Here is a 17,717-nt window from a genome sequence, read left to right on the forward strand (position 1 = left end):
CTTCCAGTTCAGGTGACAGCACCTCCTTTAGGCCCCCAGGGTGACCGCCTGCTGCTACCCCTCCTGCTTCCTCACACCCCGCCTACATCTCTGTAAATAGCCCTTTATTAAACCCTCCCTGCCTTAACCACCTCGCGCTGCCATCTGCTTCCTGCTGGGACCCTGCCTGGATCCCGCTGTAGGGCTCCGGGTCCCTCCAGTTGGGTTCCTGGTCTCCTCGTTAACGTGAGCTGTCAAGCGGGGAAGGGACTGGGCACAGATCCCCCAGGACAGACGGACCGGAGGTGCTGGCTGGGGGGCAGCAGGCCTCCGCCAGGTGGGTCTGCGGACAGTATTTCAGGAACCCTGAAACCTCTTCTGCTCTCACCGTGTTTGCGACCTGTGGCCTCTACAGCATCCTATTCGGAGATGCGGCAAGGCCAGACCCGGAGCTCCTATAAGGGCCAGGGCTGGGCAGAGCCTCACTTCCACTCAGGGGTCGGTTCCCCAGCCTCCATCCACGCCCCACCCCACCCCCTACCCCACCCCCGTGCACCCCTTCCCCCTCCCACTGCCCTGGCCTGGTGCAGAGGAAGCACAGAGAAAACCCACAGGAGATGGGTCCCCACCCTCCACAGTTAGCGGGGACGGGCAGGCCGGGTGAGAGTGTGCCGGTGGCCCCCCGCGCGGCGGGCACGGATCGATGGGGGCCCTGTTGCTGGCCACAGCCCACGAAGGCTGTTGCCTGCTGCTCATGGAGGAAACGGCAGAAGGAAGTAAAATACAATCAGAAATAATTGGCCCATCTGAGAGAGACAGGGGAAAGGTGTTGAAAAGGAACTCATCTGCAGGCTGGAGGAAATCTTTGCCGGGAAGAGGGGCTCCCCAGGCTTTAAAAGACCCTTTCTGATCTCCGAGGTGCCCCCACTCCTGGCTAGTGCTTCCTCATCGATTTCTTGATGCGATGGTGCAGCTCAGTTCCACAAATACTTAGTGTGAACCCGCGTGCCTCATTCTGAGTGTGCAGACCTGGGAGGGAGCAGGGGTGTGGAAGAGGCCGACTTTCCCTCCCTCGGCTCCTTCCTCTTCTTCCCACTCCCTCCCTTCCCCTCCCCTCCAGCCCGCCCTCCCCTCCCCTCCCCTCCAGCCCGCCCTCCCACCCTCTCTCATCCCTCCTTTTCTCCTTCTCTCTACCTTCCTTCCGTGGAGAGTTAAAACAGGACCACGCTCCGTGCTGTGCATTTGGAAAACCTGTCTCTGACTCCTGTCCTGAGGACTCCAGGGACTTGGAAGACCCCGATGTGGCCTTTGGTGGCAGAGTCTGGTGGCTTGGGCCGGGGGGTGGTGGCTAGGATGGGGTAGGGGAGTGAATGGGAGAGCCAGTGCAGAGGTACCTGGGGCCTGGGTGCCCAAGGACAGCGGCAAGGCCAAGGGAGAAGAGTCCAGATCTTGGGTTGCTGCAGGGCTCCTGGTGGCTCTCACGAGGCCCGAGGATGACGATGGAGATGACCATTTCTGAGAGGTGGGGGGGGGGCAGGCAGACATTCTGAAGCAGTGAGGCTGTCCCCACCCCCTGGCGACGGCTTTGGAATAACAAAGGTCCTGGGAGCCAGACTCCATCACGCAGGTGACTGAACAGGCCAGGCCAGGGCAGGGCAGAAGAAGAAAAGGGAGGGAAGGTGAGGAGAGCATGAGCCCGGCCCCAGGAGAGCACTCGTTCCCTTCTAGTCAGGCTGCAGGACACCCAGCTTCAACAGCCTTGTCCTGCTTTGCCAGTGCTTTGCTGTGTGACCTAGGGAGACTTGCTTGGCCTCTCTGGACCCCAGCATCAAGTTCTGCGGCTAATAGGGTCCCCAAGATAGGGGGGAGGAACCAACATTTTGGCACAGGGATCAAATTCAGACTCACTGCGAAAGACCAGACTTGAGGTGGGGCACCAAGAAACCCTATGTGTGTTGGGTTGGGGGAGCCAGGGTCAGATAGGGCTGGATGTCCCCTGCCCCTCCCATCCCTAGCTGGAGCGTGACTGCCAACAGTGAGGTTGGGCCTCTGGAGGCGCGGAGCGTCACCATAGGAACAGGCTCTTGGAGTGCAGAGAAGCCGGGCTCTGGGGGAGGTGGGCAGGGGGGTGTGGGTAATGGGGGGGCACTAGCCTAGGTCTCCGGCAGCTGCTCCCCACGTTCTCCATTCCTAGTCAAAGAACTAAGACGGCCCCGCTGGGGAGAGGACAAGGGGGGAGACCACTGCAACCTTAGGGTTCTCCGTCCTTCAGGAAGCCCAGTTTGGGGGGTCAGCAACCCCAGGAGCCCGGAGATCAGAGGTGGCCCGAGGGCACTGGCTCGAGAGGGCCACCTGGCCTCGGCCAGTTGCTAGGACACAGGATCTCTCCGAGGGGCCCCTGGTAACCCTCAGAGAACACTTTGGGCCTTATTCATTTACTCATTAATTCACTTAATCCACCGGGACCTCGTGGGTAGCCCTGCAGGCCCCGGGCGGAGGGGCAGGGGGCCCAGGAAGGCGCCCTTGGCCCTGCCGCGGTCCGATGCACGTGCACAACCCATTAACACCAGGCGGGGAGAGGCGTCCGAGGTGGATGGGCGGTGCTGGAAGTGGCTGGGATGAGGCCAGAGGCTCGCCAGGGTTCAGTCCTGGGCCAGGACCCACGGCAGGGGGACTGGGGCCTTTGGTGGGTGGGGGCTGGGGGAGGGGAGGCAGGGGTGGACACCCGACCTCTGACCTCCCACCTGGCCTCCCAGGGCCCCACCTGGGCAGGAGACCATTCCTTCCTTTGCAAGTGACCCACGATGCTTAGGGTGTAGTAACACGGGGGACAACACTTTCGAATGTAATTGAATGAAAATGCTAATACCTCCTTACAAATAAGAGATAAATACAGAGCAGGGACGTCTTCAGTTCTTCGAGAGCTCTGTTTTCACATCCGTAAACTCGACAGGTACGCCAGGCCGTGCCACGCTGAACAGCTCTCTTTCCCTAGGCCCAGCCAGCGGAGATGGAGAGAGAGGTCGTGATCCTGCTAGGGTCTTTTTTTTCCCCTCTACTACTGTCTTAAACTTGCGTTAAGCTGGGGCTAGGACGGGGGTCCTCCCTCCAGTGGCTCGGGGCTTGAGAAAATGATTTCTCCTATTTCCACGCGATCGGGGACCCTTGGTCTGTGCCTCTGAAGGGCCCGGTTTGCTGTGGCCTCTCGGAAGGGTGGGTAGGTCGGCATGGCTGGGGTGGGTGGGAGCAGCTTGGCCCAGGGCCCAAGCCTCAGCACAAGTCTGGGCAAGACACGTTCGTGGGTCAGCCCTGGTATGAGAAAAGGCAGATTCTTGTTCCCCAGATTGTTGGCCAGGGTAAGGGAGTTTGTGGCATAGTCAAGAACAGTTAAGAGGGCTTTATATCTAAAATGCTGCCAGTTTTTGTGACCCTCCCTCTCCAACCCCCCCTGTGACCATCTCGGCGTCATGCGTGCGTGGGTGTGTGCGGAAGTCCCCCCGGAATGGCACACCTTGGTGGCCTCCTACACATTCCGCCATTGCTCAGCCCAAGGACCGCTGCCCTCCGGGAAGTGCTCAGTCCCCCCTCCCAGCAGCCACTCCCCCTTGGCTCACCTCCCCGCCTTGACAGGTCGAAGGACTCTAAGCATGAAGTGTCCCCAATCCACCAACCCTTGGAGGTGAGGGGTCACCCTGGGCTCCCTCACTAAGCACCCCCCATCAACGCCGTCCGGTCCTGCCCGCCCCCACCCCGCACTGTGGGAGCTCAGCCGGTGCTCAGTGCACAAGGCGACGAGATTACGTTTAAAAAGGTGAGCCTCCGCTCTATGGAAAATTAACTTCTGGGAATTTCTGATGAATGAAGAATTAATGTAGTTTCTGCCCAAGCCTGCATCGACAGGCGAAGTGATGAAAAGACTCCTTTCTCCTCTGCTTGTGATCCTCTCCCTCCCAGGCGCTGGGGGGGCCGGTGTCGTTTCCCTCCGAGGGCGGGGCCAGGGCGGGGAGCTGTTGCTAACCCCTCTTGAGACCCCGCGAGCTCCCCACGCACACAGCATGACTCAGTGGCGCCCTTTAAGAGGAGAATTTGATTGATGACGTGGACAATTAGACTTGTGAACGTGGCACCCGTGTCGATGGCAATGGCGAGAAAGGAAGCGAGAAAATCTATTTTTGCTCCCATCGATGGGGCGGCAGGCCGCCGGGGGTGCACAGGGCAGAGGTGCGCCCCCCGCCGCTCGGCCACGTGGGCCCCGGGCTCCCTCGCAAGCCCTGAGACCCCGTGGCCCCTGCAGGGCCGTCAGGCGCCTCTCCTGGCCCTGCCACGAGGCCTCGGCTGCCGCCACCTTCCCCTCTCCGCTCCCTCCGCAGAGCGCCAGGGCCACTCCAGCCTGAAGAGGCTTCTTTGTGATTGAACTTGAAACCAGGCCGTTGGTGTCGTGTTCATGGTGTTCTCGAGCCTAAACGTACCCGCGGCGCCTGGCCTTTCCCTCCACCCTCTGCCTGCCCCCGCCCGGGGCCCCCTCCCCTCTGCAGGAAAAAAGAGAATTTCTCTCTTCAAAGATGAACTTCAGCTTGGGGCAAGAATGGGAATCGGGGCTGCCGGGCACCTCTCTGGTGTTTGCTCTCACGCTCCCCGCCCCCACGGAAGGGAGGGCAGGGTCCTGGTGGTGCCCTTGGGGTCTTCCTGCTGACTCCCGCGCCACCCGGCTTGCTCTGGCCACAGCCCTCGGCTGAGCAGACAGCCCAGGGCACCGACTTCGGGTCCCAGCTCCACTCCCCATCAGCTGTACACGCAGCCCTGGGTCTCCCGGCCTCTCTGCCCTGACCCAGCCCAGACCGGAGGAGGCTCAGATAAGACGGCCTCTGCTGGGGAGCTCAGCCAGAATCGAATTCCAAGGGGACAGACAGGGAGAGGCAGAAAAGGCAGGGCTCGCTTGCCTGTAACCCCCCTCACTCCTGGGCTGTGTGTGTGGTGGGCGGTGGGGGGGGGGGTAGTGGGGAGATCCCTGCCCTGCGGTGTCCAGATTCCAGGCACAGGGCTCCAACCAGGAGAGCTAGAGCTCTCTGGGCAGGGCTGGGGGAAGCTGCGTCCTCTTCCAGAGGGAGGAGGGAGAAGGTGTGGTGTTTGCAAGAGGAAGAAGAATGAACAAATGGCACCTGGCAGTTTTTTGCCGCGCCTCAGTTTCCCCAACTGTATAACATCCGGCTAAGACTGGACCAGTTGGGGAAGCAGAGACTTCCAGAAACCACAAACAAAGCCTCAGGTTATGGAGATTCTCAGCTGTTGGGGGGGGGGCGTTGATGAGCAGAGGTCAAGATGGGGTGAGGGCGAACTCTACCCCGCTCCCCCCCAAGCTGCCTTGTGCACGCCCCGGACTAGCTGGCCTCGGAGGCCACTCCAGCCGGACCCTGCTGGGCTTCCTTGATCAGCAGTTTTGCCTTTAATCAAGTAGTCTGGTGCAGGGGGGCGGGGGGATGAGGAGGGAATCGTCTGGAGATAACGTTTCTTTGGTTCCCTCAGAAAACTTTCACCCCTCACTGGCTCCCTTGCTGCCCATTGGAGGGAGGTCTCTGGGGTTGCAGACGGCCACTCGGCCACTCGGCAGGCAGAGGGAAGGAGCCTGGCCTCAAGCCCTGGCCCGAGTTACCATCCAGCCCCACGGGGGGCAGGCTTTGTCCCTGATCCCCGTGCAGACCACCGGTGGAGCCCTGCTCTGCTGCCCAGTGGGCCAAGCGTTTCCCGAGAGTGGGGCCTGCTTGCCTTCTCTGTCATCCCCTTTTTTATTCTATTTTTTATATATACATTATATTTTTTTTGGAGGAGAAGGGAGGGCGGGGAGTGGTGCACAGCGAGAGAAGGTCGTCCTGACTCCTCTGGTCTTCTTGCAAACAGCAGGTGGTGCTGACTTCTCCCCAAGGGACCTGCTTGGCATTTTCAGACTTTCTATGCAGCCTTGAAGCCTGTGACAGGCACCAGCGTCCCCTCTCCCCACCGCCCCTCAGCTACCCTTTTTCACTGTCTGCCTGCTGAAAAGAAATCTCCAGTCTCCTGTATTTACAAACACTTCCTCCTTGAGACAGACAGAAACCAACAGAAAGCCCCAGGCCCAGCAGCGGCCCTGCAGGAGGCTCTCAAGAGGGCAAGGTCAGAATCCAACCCCCCCCCCCACCCCCGGGGCTCTCTAGCCTACTGGGGTGGAGGCCCAGTGGCAGCTGTTGGAGGAAGGGCAGGAAGGCGCCAGGCCTTGTAAGTATAGTGGATTTTTACTTAGGAAAACCCAAGTCCCCTTTGGGGACAGGTGTGGCTTCCCTGTTTATAGGCAAGGAAACTGGGCTCTGAGGGGCAAGTGACTGGCCCAGGGCCCTCAGCAGGCTGGGGATGGAGCCGGGATCAGCCAGCAGGTGCCAGCCAGCCAAGACCCTGCCCTTTCAGCCTAAGCCCCTGACATTTGGACACGGATGCCCTTGGGTGAGACTGCCCTCCTCAGGCCTCCCTCCCTTTCCAGAACTGGGGAGGGCAGCAGTGGGAAGGGACTGCCATGGAAAGGGAGGGGTCGAGGTGAGGGCGCACTGGAGGGCCTCAGCAGGGCGCCTGTGGCGCCCGCACAGTCCATAGGGCGGCACCTCGTGACTCGGTCTGGGAGGAGGTCCTCGCCCCAGGCCGTGCAGCCCAGAGATCCCCCGCCCCTTCTTCAAGTCTGGCGGGGAACCCAGCCCTTCCCCATCTGCCCGTGGTGTAGGATAATTTTGGAGGCTGAGGTCAGGGTCCTTGGAGGGAGGAAAGGAGGGGGTCAGGGGAGCTGGGGCGATCTCCATGCCGTGGACAGTTAAACCTCCAGGCCTGGCCGGCCTGGCCTGCCTGGCACGCCTGTTGGAACCCCCCGGGGCCTTGGGCAAAAGACCTTCCAGCTCAGAACTCCTGTTTCTTCATTTGAGAAGAGTTCCTGGAAGAGACTGGGGTAACGGAGAGGAAGGGGCACAGGGTGGGTGGCGGCTCGCCCAGCCTCTCGCTCAAGTGAGTCCCAACCTCACCCTGACCCCTTCTGGGTCTCCTGCACCCAACACCCAGGAAGAGGCGCCTTCCGAAGGGGACAGGGGGTGGGGGCTTCCCTCCTCTGTCCTCCATGGAGTCTGCCCAGGGGGCTCCAGGGTCTGCACCGGGGCGTGTGCCCTCCCACAGCTGTCCCACTTCGGAAGCACAGACTTAGGGCCTTAGGGCCTGTGGGCCCGTGGGCCCAGGGACTCCCGGTGGTCTATCTTCCCACCGCTGTCCTGAGATTGGAGAGTATGTCCTCAAACTTGCCAAGGCCAAGGCCCCCCACCCCATGACCCAAGTGGCAGAGAGCACGCGCTCAGCTCACGGAGATGACAGGGAGACCATGAAGGGGATCTGTTCCCAAACTAATCTATGCCCATGAAGCCCATATAAACGACCCATCTGAAGGTCATGACCTCCTGGGACCCTTCCCCAGCAAGTTAAAGACCTCTGATACCTTCTGCCACCGCCCCCACCCCACCTACCCGTCCCTATGCCTCCTCTCCACCCCAGCATCCTGATCAGGACAGGGCCTGGAGATCTGCCCGGAGAGGCTCTAAGCTCAGGCTGGGGGCTCTTCCCCAGGAGCTCCTGGGAGGGGAGGATCTCTGGCAAGGTCAGCATCCCCACCCCCACAGCCCCCTCGTGACTCTTCTGGAGGCCTCCCAGTGGGTCTGGAATATGTGCCGAGGGCTTGGTGTGCAGCTGTGTGAGTGTGAGCGGACTTGTGAGCTCGCCCACATGTGTCTCTGCGTGTTTGCGTGTGTGCTGGGCGGCAGTGCCTCCGTGTTTTGATGAGTGTGCCACCGAGAGCCTGTGACTCGTGAGTCTGGGGTGCTTGTGACTATCACGTCTGGGGGGCCCTACACCTGCGTGGGGGAGTCTGTGGTCTCTGTGTCTGTGTGGCTGAGGGCCTGACTGCTCTGCCCGCCTGTGTCTGCCCGCGTGGGAGTGGGGGTCTGCGTGTTTACCAGTGAATGCCTCTGTTCAGGTGTGCACGTGGCTCTGCCCGTGTGGCCCAGACTGGTGGGCCGGTGGTGAAGGAGGCCCAGGGTTTCATAACTGTGTGTCCCCCTGCCTCTCTGCGTGCCCATGCCTGAGCCTGTGACGATCCCGACTATTTCCATAACCTGTGATTGCGTTGCAGTGTGTGCTGGTGGTGTAGGGTGTGTCTGGCTTGTGGTGTGTGTGTGTGTGTACGTGTGTGTGTGTATCTGCATTTTCCTGCGTCGATCCGGCTAGGGGTAGGGGGGTGATCAGGCTTCTCCTCTGTGTTTTCCCGAGTGCGCATGTGGCGCCAGCGTGTTCCTCGTCTCTAGAGTGTGCGTTTGTGTCTTCCTGACCGTGTGAACCATGGCATGCGTGCTCGGGACCTTGGCGCTCAGTGTTTTGGTGCTTCTCTGCGTGTTTCTGTATTCTGAGCGCGTGCTGGCCCCTTCCTGGGGTCTGCGGCCCAGCCCCGGGTCGGTCCCTGCCCCTGGTGCTAAGCGGGCCCGTGTGTGTGCGCCCGCGGGCCGTCCTGTGTACAGATCGTGTGCCCAACGTGCGCGGGGTACCTGTGCCCGTCTAGCCAAGAGCGCTCGGCGCGCGCGAGCCGCTTTCCGGGACGCCGCAGTGGTGGGGGGCGGCCCCGCGAGGGGCGGGGGTCACCGGGACTGGCCGGCGCCGGCCCCGTGCGCGCGGAGGCGGGGGCGGGGGGCGGGGGCCGCGGGGGGGCGGTGGTACGAAAAGGGCGGCGCGCGCGGCGGCGGAGGCAGCTCGGCGGCGGCGGCGGCGGAGAGCGCAGCGCGCAGCCCGGTGCAGCCCTGGCTTTCCCCTCGCCGCGCGCCCGCGCCCCCTTCCGCGTCCGCAACCAGAAGCCCAGCGCGGCGCCCGGAGCCGGACCCGCGCCAGCGCCGCTCCCGGGACCGCGACCCCGGCCGCCCCGCGATGACCGCGACCGCAGCCCTCCTGCCCGTCCTCTTGCTCCTGCTGGCCTTCGGCCACAGTGTCCATGGTGAGCGCACCCCCCCCCCCGCCGCCCGGCGGCCTGGCTCGCGCCCCCTCTGGGGAAGCCTGCGACGCCCCCCGCCCAGCCGCCGGGTGCCCCGCGCGCCCCGTCCCATGCGCCCCAACTCACGCCCGTCCCGCCTAACCCTAAGCCCCGCACGCTGCTGCCTCGTCCTCCCCGCCACCCTCGCAGAGCCCCGGCCCTGGGGTCCCGGAGAGGGGTGGGGGCAGGGGAAGTGTGGGACCCCTCCCAGTCCCTTCCCGCCCCGCAGAAGTGGCGCTCGCAGGGGTGTCGGTGCGCGGAGAGAGGAGGTATGGAGAAACGAGGTGATGCTCGGGAGCCCTGTGTGGAAATGCTCTGGGGTGCAACTTTGGGGTGTCGCTGCGTGCGTGTTCAGGAACAGGTCGGTGGGGGCAGCGGGGGGTGGCTTTGCCGTCGCAGCCCCGAATTCCCACCGAGGAGCCCCGCGCGAGCCCCTCCTGCGTGGCGTTTCTCTCGGTGAGGGGCTGCGACACTTCTGTCTGCAGCGGCCATCTGTCTCTGACAGTGAGAGAGTTGCCCCTTCCCGCAGTGCCCCCCGCCCCCACTGCACCAGCGCTGATGGGGGAGCTGTCTGGAAAGCTAGTTGGAGTGAATGCACACAGTAGGCACGGAGGAAAGTGTCCGCATCTTTAAACAGTGTCAGAAATGCAGAATCTGTTTTGCAAAAACCCTTGCGTCTTTCTAATAGGAAGAGTATGGGGTGGGGGAAATTGGGGGAATTTGACCTGCGCACCTGGTTTAACGGGGATTAACCTTTAAGAAAAATCCTGAAGCCTTACCTGCGAGGCTGCCAGGTGAAACTGTCTGGCCTTTTCGGAAGCTGAATGCCTCCAAACCTGCTCCCCATTTTAGGCTCACTTTGCGAAAGTGAGGGCTTGGCTGTGGGCCCAGGGGTCAGAATCTTTCCACTCACTGTCTCCATATCCCCGCTTTTAGCATTTGAGGTTTCATGTTCTGGGGGGGGGTGGGGGTGGAATTAGGTGTCTAAGCTGCTCCTAGGAACTAGGCGGTTTACTGTGGTCACTTGATAACCAGGAACATGGCAGAGATTTTTTTTCCCCTGAGTGGGCTGATGTGAGATGCCTACTGTGTGCCAGGCTGCTGGGACCGGAGAGGGTGTTTGACTTCCCCCAGGGTGTCAGCCGTGGGCTGCTGGGGAGAAGACAGACTTTGCCTTGGCCTCTGGGGCCTCTTGGGGTGAATGGTGTAACGTTTCTTGTGCCTCAGGAGCTGAATGCTTACCGGCCTGCCACCCCCAAAATGGATTCTGCGAGGATGACAATGTTTGCAGGTAATGGGGTGGCTCTTCTGACGTAGCTCGTAGGTGGTCAGGGCAGAATCCCGGGGAGTTGGGGTGTCAGGCAGGAAGAGGGGGGCTTGGTTGCTGGGTTGCGGCAAACTGCTTCCTCGCCCCCGCAGGAAACTGGTGGGGGGGGGGGAGTGAGGGGGAGCAGAGGAGGAGAAGAGGGCAGGGGGCAGGGGACAGCCATGACTCCCCTCTGCTGACTCAGAAGTGGGGGTGTTGAGAGAGCCCCTCGCAGGGTGAGACCAGTGCAGGCCACTGCGGCAAGATGCAGTGCTCCCCCCCAGCCCCTGGGCTCTCGGGGACCCCAGAGTCCTGTTCAGGTGACTGGTGTTTGCTTCCTGGGACCTGCTGGCATGGTACCATGCAGATACCCCCAAGGGATCTTGGCTCCACAGAAGGCAGCCAGAGCTCCCCCTGCATTCCTGCTCCCCCATATGTCCCCATCTTTCTCCCCCCCACCCCTACAGGTGCCAGCCTGGTTGGCAGGGTCCCCTGTGTGACCAGTGCGTGACCTTTCCTGGCTGTGTTAACGGACTGTGCGTGGAACCCTGGCAGTGCATCTGTGACGACGGCTGGGACGGAAACCTCTGCGACAGAGGTGGGCGCCCCACCCCATCCCTGCCCTGGGCGCCCAGCCACCACCTCCTCCCAGCCGCAGCCTCCCCTCCCCCTCCCGCCTCATTCCCACAGCCCAGGGCTCTGTATGGTAACGATCTGTTAATACACTTCCCGCTGGTGCCCAGAGCCTCCTCACTGGTGGACTTAGATTTGCTCCCCTCTGCTCCCCCAGCACCCAGAGATGGCCCTCTGGGTGGGAGGGGGCCCGGCAGGGAGCTGCCTGTTGAATAAAGAGGCACGACATTAAGCACACGCCACACAAAGCTGAACGAGTAGAGACCTGGGTATCCTCTTGGGGTCACTAAAGCTCTGAGGGGGTAGAGACTGGGGGTGGGGGGGGGGTCACAGAGCCAAGCCTCCAGGAAATGCACACAGGAGGCTGCAAAAACACATGAACAAACAAACGAAGGGGCGGGGGCGGGGGTGGGGAGCAGGCGCTGAGTCAGGGCCTGTAGGCAGTGCCGGGCTGGTGTGGTCCGTGGTCCGTGGGTCAGGTGTAGGGGGAGGCTGGGGGTGGGCAAGACTGAGGTGCCGTCAGAGTACAGATGGGTGTTATCGGCTGATTTCATTAATTTATGCAACCTTTGCCCTTCGTTACCCCAAGCAAATTGAGAGTTGGCCGTCCCTGCATTTTTAGGCTACAAAATGTCCATTAAAGGCCATTCTCATTTGGCAGGACCCGCCCGGAAGCCTGGGCAAACGGGAGTCCTCGAAAAACGTCCCGGCAGCGTAGGGCAGCCGCCACAGGGCCTCTGTCCTTCGGTCGGTCCTCAACCTTAGCAGGGCATGAGGGGTACCGATAGGGAAATCGAGGCCGAGGAAGTCAAAGGCTGCACTTAGGGACACAGAAGGTGTCGGGAGAAAAGCCAGCTAAAATCCCTTGTCCTAGCCCCAGAACTGGGGTAAATCTCATCGGGGGTCATTCGTAATCCCCACCCTTAAGGACCACGGAAGAGCGTGTTGTGACCCCCCACCCCTGCCCCCCATCACCAGGGCAACAGGCTTTCCTCATCCAGCCCCCCCAGCACAACGTTGTCTCAGGTCCTTAAAGGCCCTACAGGTGACTCATGCTGGGATCAGCAGTAGCCTTTACTGCTCCTCCGCCCCCTGCCCTTGGAGCTGCTCTGGGACCCACAGGATCCCAGAAAAGCTACCTCTTGAGGTTGGGACTTTAAGTCTGGAGCCCACCCTCCTTGGTGTCTGGTTCAGGATCACCCCCTCCCTGCCTATGGAGTTTTCCAGACAAAACGTTCCCTCCTCCCTGGGTTGACAAAGCCTCTCAGCCTGGGCCTCTGGGTCCAGAGGAAACAGCCCTCTGGGTAATTAGCCTCTCTCTCCTTTCTCTGGGTCTCTGAGGGTGTCCGGGTCGCAGCTGCTGCCCCGGCAGAGACCCCCGGCGGCTTTCTCCCCTGCCGCGGCTTAATCTACCCTACTTTGCGGCTGGAGGCCCAGGAGTTGGGAAGAGTAGGATCGTCCTTTGGACCAAGCAGGGGGGTGGTCTCCGGCTCCCGAGCTCAAATTTGAGATTCCCAGTAATGGAGTTGCTGGGAGCCAGGACTGGGAGCCGCTGCCAAGGCTTCTCCAGTGAGCCGGGCTGGCACCTTTCCGTTATGGTAACGATAAATTCTCATGATGTCCCCTTACGCCAAACCGGGCTCCTGGGGAATGCCTTGTGGGCTCTGGACAGGCCGTCAGCATGATGTTCCGGCTCTTCCCTGTTGACGGATTGCCACCTTCCCTACACGAGGGCACGGGGCTCCTTAAAAAGGGGGGGGAGCCGCACGCGTGTGGCCTCAGCACTGCGGACCCCCACCCACTCTGCCTTAACTTACTGCCTTTGTATTTGGCAGGTGCCCCAGGGCAGCTCAAACAAACGTAGGAAATGAAAAAGCCCTCCCCCCCACCTTCCCCAGCCCCACCAGGGAGAGCCCTCCTTTTGTCAGTGGGGAAAGTGAGGCACAGAGTGGGGAGGAGATGAACCCTGAGGCCAGTCTTCCAAAAAGTCCCACCCCACCCTGCCTGGGGGCTGGGGTCTGCACTGGCAGAGAGCCCCTGACCCAGGCCCCTTTGTTCTGCGGTCCCTGGCTCACCAGGCCCCACATAATGAAGGGTGCGTGACGGGAGGTGTAAAAGGCCGCAGACATGTAGCAGTGCTCATGGACCCGCACGGACGGGAGAGCACTCAGACACTTCTAATTTCGCTGCCTTCAAAAGATGCAGCCTTTTCATCGGGAGCCCCTCCGCTCGCGCGCGCAGAAAGAGCGACCACCAGGAGGTGGAGGCATTGCTGGGGCTAAGTCAGGTTTCTGGATTCCCGGCAGGAGTCTTCCCCACCCCCACCCTGTCTCCTGCGCCCTGTATCCCCCCCCCCAACAGCCCTCCGTGATGGTGGAGTGTGAAGGGCAGCTGGTGTTTCTAACAGCTGGTGGCACGCTCGCCCTGAATGGCAGGGACCAACCCCCCCACCCCCAATAGGAGAAGCTGGACATGAAAATTTGTCTGGGGAGGCAGGCCCCGGGGAGCCTTGGCCTGGCACACATCCTGTTGTGCGGGGAGGGAAGGGGTCTGTAGTGAAAGTCATAGGGCCGGACCAGAGAGGTGACCTGGTGCCAGGAAACGGGACAGCTGTCCTGGGTTGAGGAGCAGTGGGCAGCCGTGACTTTCTGTCCCCGTGACCTACCCCAAGGGTGCCCCTTCATCTCCCTGAGCTGCTTAAACCGCTGCAGAGTTTCTGGGGGGCCACTACACCCTCTTCCTCGGGACCTCATTTGATGACCATTGGTGGTGGCCACAAACACAAACACCGAGGCAGCTCACGTCGGGTCCCCCCACCCTCGTTGACCAGCCAGAGGGCTCTGTCCCCCCTCCCCCGTCCCCTTCTCCCTCCCTGGAGGAGGGGGTGACAAAGTCTGCTTTTCCCTCCCCACCCCAGATGTGCGGGCGTGCGCCTCGACCCCCTGTGCCAACAACGGCACCTGCACGAACCTCGACTCCGGCCAGTACGAGTGCTCCTGCGCCCCTGGCTTCTCGGGCAAGGACTGCCAGAAGAAAGACGGGCCCTGCGTGATCAATGGGTAAATATTCTTTCCGACTCTGGGATCTGATGAATGCTGCTTTGATTCCTGCTTCACACCCCTAAAGACCCTTTCAGCCCAGCCCTGCTGGACCTGTCGCCTGACAAAGAAGGAGTAAGTGCCCGTCCTGCAGCCCCGCGGGAGGCCGTCCAGGATCGGGGTACTTATGGGGGAGTGTGTTATTTCCATCATTGCCGAAGTGACCCTGAAGGTGATTTCGTATTCCTTCCATGCCCCCAAGTCCCGATGCGCGTGCGTGATGGTGGCCTGGCCGGGGCCGCCGACAGGAGCCGGGAGCCACACGGCGTTGGAAGGGTAGCCCCGGGGGGGCGCTGAGACTTCTTGTGAAACCCACTCACTGCGTTTTAGGGGGTGGTTTTGGGGGGAACTGACAGACTCTGCAGCTGAGTTTTTGGGGCTGTCTTGGGGGATCCTGCTAGGCAGAGAAGAGAGGGGTCTTTGGCCAGTGGGGCTGGCGGGGGAGGGAGGGCTGGAGGGGGTGTTCAGCTCTCAGCTGCCTTCGGTGGGGCTGGGGCTCTGGGACTTCTGAGCAGTGGGCACGACTGACAAGAAGGGCCGCTAGCTTTCTAGCCCTCAAGCCATTTCCTGCCCTTCTCTGTTCAGCTACACGGAGCCCACCTGGCCGTCTGCTGGGGCTTAAGTGGAGCAGGTCCGGGGCCAGGAGCTGGTGGGGTGGGGGACACAGCCGCTACCAGGCAGAAGCAGCTTCTCTTGACCTCACATTCCAGGGGGCTGTGGAGGACCCCGGAGCCGGCAGAGGCCACAAACAGGCATTTGTGCAGCCTGTAAAGATCAATGTTCAGAGGGGGTCAGAGGAGAGGGGGGGTCACACCCGAAGTCCACGTCTGCTTATTTGTGGGATGGGAAAATACGGAGCGAAACCTTTACAATGTTTTGCTTTTCTCCCCAACCAACTTGAACCAGTCTGTCAAAATAGAGCCCAGGGTCCTTGAAGTTCCTTCAGAGCCCAGCTCCCGTACAGACCCTCCCCCCCAAGTGACAATGCTGATTTCTCGCGCTTACAGCTCCTTTCTTCCCCTGGATTTGGTATTTATCAGATGACAAAGGGTCTGCTCCTTTAAAAGCACTTAAATTAAATGCTCCTGTGCTCCGCTCTGAGCTAACAGCCCGTCTGGTCTGCATGCGGCACTTGGGTGAATGGCCCACTATCAAACCACCGGGCACAGAGCCGGCCGGGCCAGCAGACAGACCGAGGCTTTCTTTCACTCTGAGTGTCCCCAAGGGCTTCCCGTACAATAGTCTGCAAGCTCTCTCCACAATGACAATAGGATCACAATCAGGGTGGAGCTGGTGGAGAGTGCGGGGGACCTAGGCCCCCCCTCACCGCCCCCCTGCCCAGCGGCCCAGGGATGGAGCTAAGGGAGGGGGCTCACTCCAGCCCTGGGTCATCACTAACTTTGCCTGTGGGCCTCAGTTTCCCCACCTGTCCAGGTGGGAGAGAGGACCTAAGAGGTGGGAGAGGACACCGTCATCAGCCGAGGAGGTCAGGCCCCTTCCAGGCTGGCCGCTGGAGGGAGGGTGAGGCGCAAGCCTGTGCACGTCCTGCCCGGGAGCCTCTCTCGGGCAGGCAGGACAGCGCCTGGCGTCTCCCTGGCCGGCCCCTGGCACCACCGTCCTAGTCCAGCCGCTGAGGGCCCTTTACCGTGTCCCCCCTGTTGTTCTGCAGCTCCCCCTGTCAGCACGGAGGCACCTGCGTGGATGACGAGGGCCGGGCCTCCCATGCCTCCTGCCTGTGCCCCCCTGGCTTCTCCGGCAATTTCTGCGAGATCATGGCCAACAGCTGCATCCCCAACCCGTGCGAGAACCAGGGCATCTGCACCGACATCGGGGGCGACTTCCGCTGCCGATGCCCCGCCGGCTTCGTGGACAAGACCTGCAGCCGCCCCGTGGGGAACTGCGCCTCTGACCCGTGCCTCAACGGGGGCACCTGCTGGCAGCACACCCAGGTGAGGTACGAGTGTGTGTGCAAGCCCGAGTTCACGGGCCCCCTCTGTGGCCGGAAGCGCGCCCCGAGCCCCCAGCAGGTCACCCGTCTGCCCAGCGGGTACGGGCTCACCTACCGCCTGACCCCCGGGGTGCACGAGCTGCCGGTGCCCCAGCCCGAGCACCGCATCCTCAAGGTGTCCATGAAGGAGCTCAACAAGAACACCCCCCTCCTCTCCGAGGGCCAGGCCATCTGCTTCACGGTCCTGGGCGTGCTGACCAGTCTGGTGGTGCTGGGCACCGTGGGTATCGTCTTCCTCAACAAGTGTGAGGCCTGGGTGTCCAACCTGCGCTACAGCCGGAGGCTGCGGCAGAAGAAGAACCTGCTGCTTCGTTACAACAGCGGCGAGGACCTCGCGGTCAACATCATCTTCCCCGAGAAGATCGACATGGCCACCTTCACCAAGGAGGCCGGCGAAGACGACATCTGAGCAGCGTCCCCGCCGGCCCCTCTCTGTTCTCGGGGTCCCGCAGAGCTCACTCTATGCGGTCTGTTCTCCTCTTTGTGGTGGAATTTGCTCTATTTTGTGTCGAATCTGGTGAACGCTACGCTTGCCTGTCTTACCTTTGTGTTGCTCTGTGACAAGTGCCGCGCGCCCAGAGCGTCCTCTTTCTCTCTTAATGCATGATCGAAAAACAATAATAAGAATTTCATCTTTAAACGAGTAAAAGATATAAGTATGTTATTCTAAACTTTAACTTAAAATCAAAAAGACCAAAAAAAAACAAGGCAACGATGCCGGGACTCGGCGCCGACACCCCTCCCCGGAGGGGTCTCGGCCACGGTCCTCGTGAAACCGTTACGAGTGCTGTGCATGACCACCCACTGTGACAAAGGCGAAAAATCTCTTCGTTCGTTCGTCCTCACACGCCACGTCCAACGCGCACTCACATCAAGTCCAACACCGCAACCTTTAGATCTTTCCGATTGAGTTGAGATTTTGCAGAGTGCGGCGGCCGTGTGTCAGGCAGAGAGAGCGCCCCGGGTTGGCTGCTGGGGGGGGCCGGGACCTCGTCCCAGCCCTGCCACTGACTCGCTGTGTGATCCTTGGCGAGCCCCCCCGCCCGTCCCCACCCCGGGCCCACCTCTTCCCTCCCCCGCCCCTCGAGGGAGGGGGCTGGAACGCAGTGACCATCCGAGTTCTCTCTGGCTCTGAAAGTCTGAACGAGGAACGAAGGGGTATGAACCAAAACAGGTCCTGACCCTAAACATGAGGATCTGATGATGACGGGGTCTCGTCCCGGGACCCACGGGTTTTGGCCTATCCTGGAGGCACACTTGACGTTTTGAGATCGATCCTTGCTGCCTCTCTCAAAGTGGGGAGCCTCCTGGCTCGCTTTCGGTCTGGAAGCCATCAGCCCCCTTTGAGTCACACAGTGCAGCCTGACGTTGCCACTTGGGCAACCCCCAGCCACCCCTAAATCCTCAGCACTTTACCTGCCTTCCCTGTAGCTTAGAGATGTCCCTTGAAATTTAAATGCCCCTTGAACCGCAAGTGCCCCCCTGGCGATATCTGAGCAGCAACACATCCTCACCAAGGTTTGCACAGGGTTTAGTGGGAAATTGTCGCTCGTGGGGCGTCTCCTAGTTCTGTGGTCCCAGGTCCCAGACCTTGGTCTACACAACTGTGGATTTAATTTGTGT

General features: G+C 61.3%; 1 protein-coding gene across 2 annotated transcripts; it reads left to right on the top strand.

Moving 5' to 3' along the window:
* Window positions 1-8,785: 8,785 nt before the first annotated feature.
* On the top strand, window positions 8,786-16,743 carry DLK1 (delta like non-canonical Notch ligand 1). 2 transcript variants are annotated; one of them, XM_045073744.1, is made up of 6 exons: window positions 8,786-9,013; window positions 10,277-10,340; window positions 10,823-10,953; window positions 13,906-14,047; window positions 15,756-16,035; window positions 16,261-16,743. In XM_045073744.1, the coding sequence occupies exons 1-6, from the start codon at window positions 8,947-8,949 to the stop codon at window positions 16,501-16,503; spliced, it is 927 nt and encodes a 308-aa protein (XP_044929679.1). In that variant the 5' UTR covers window positions 8,786-8,946; the 3' UTR covers window positions 16,504-16,743. The 2 variants fall into 2 exon arrangements, with proteins under 2 accessions (XP_044929679.1, XP_044929673.1); XM_045073738.1 differs by having other exon boundaries at window positions 15,756-16,743.
* The last annotated feature ends 974 nt before the right edge of the window (window positions 16,744-17,717 follow it).

This window comes from Mustela putorius, unplaced genomic scaffold (genome assembly GCF_011764305.1).
Source record: "Mustela putorius furo isolate JIRA1106 unplaced genomic scaffold, ASM1176430v1.1 tig00000129_pilon_pilon_pilon, whole genome shotgun sequence".
Classification (NCBI taxonomy): domain Eukaryota; kingdom Metazoa; phylum Chordata; class Mammalia; order Carnivora; family Mustelidae; genus Mustela; species Mustela putorius.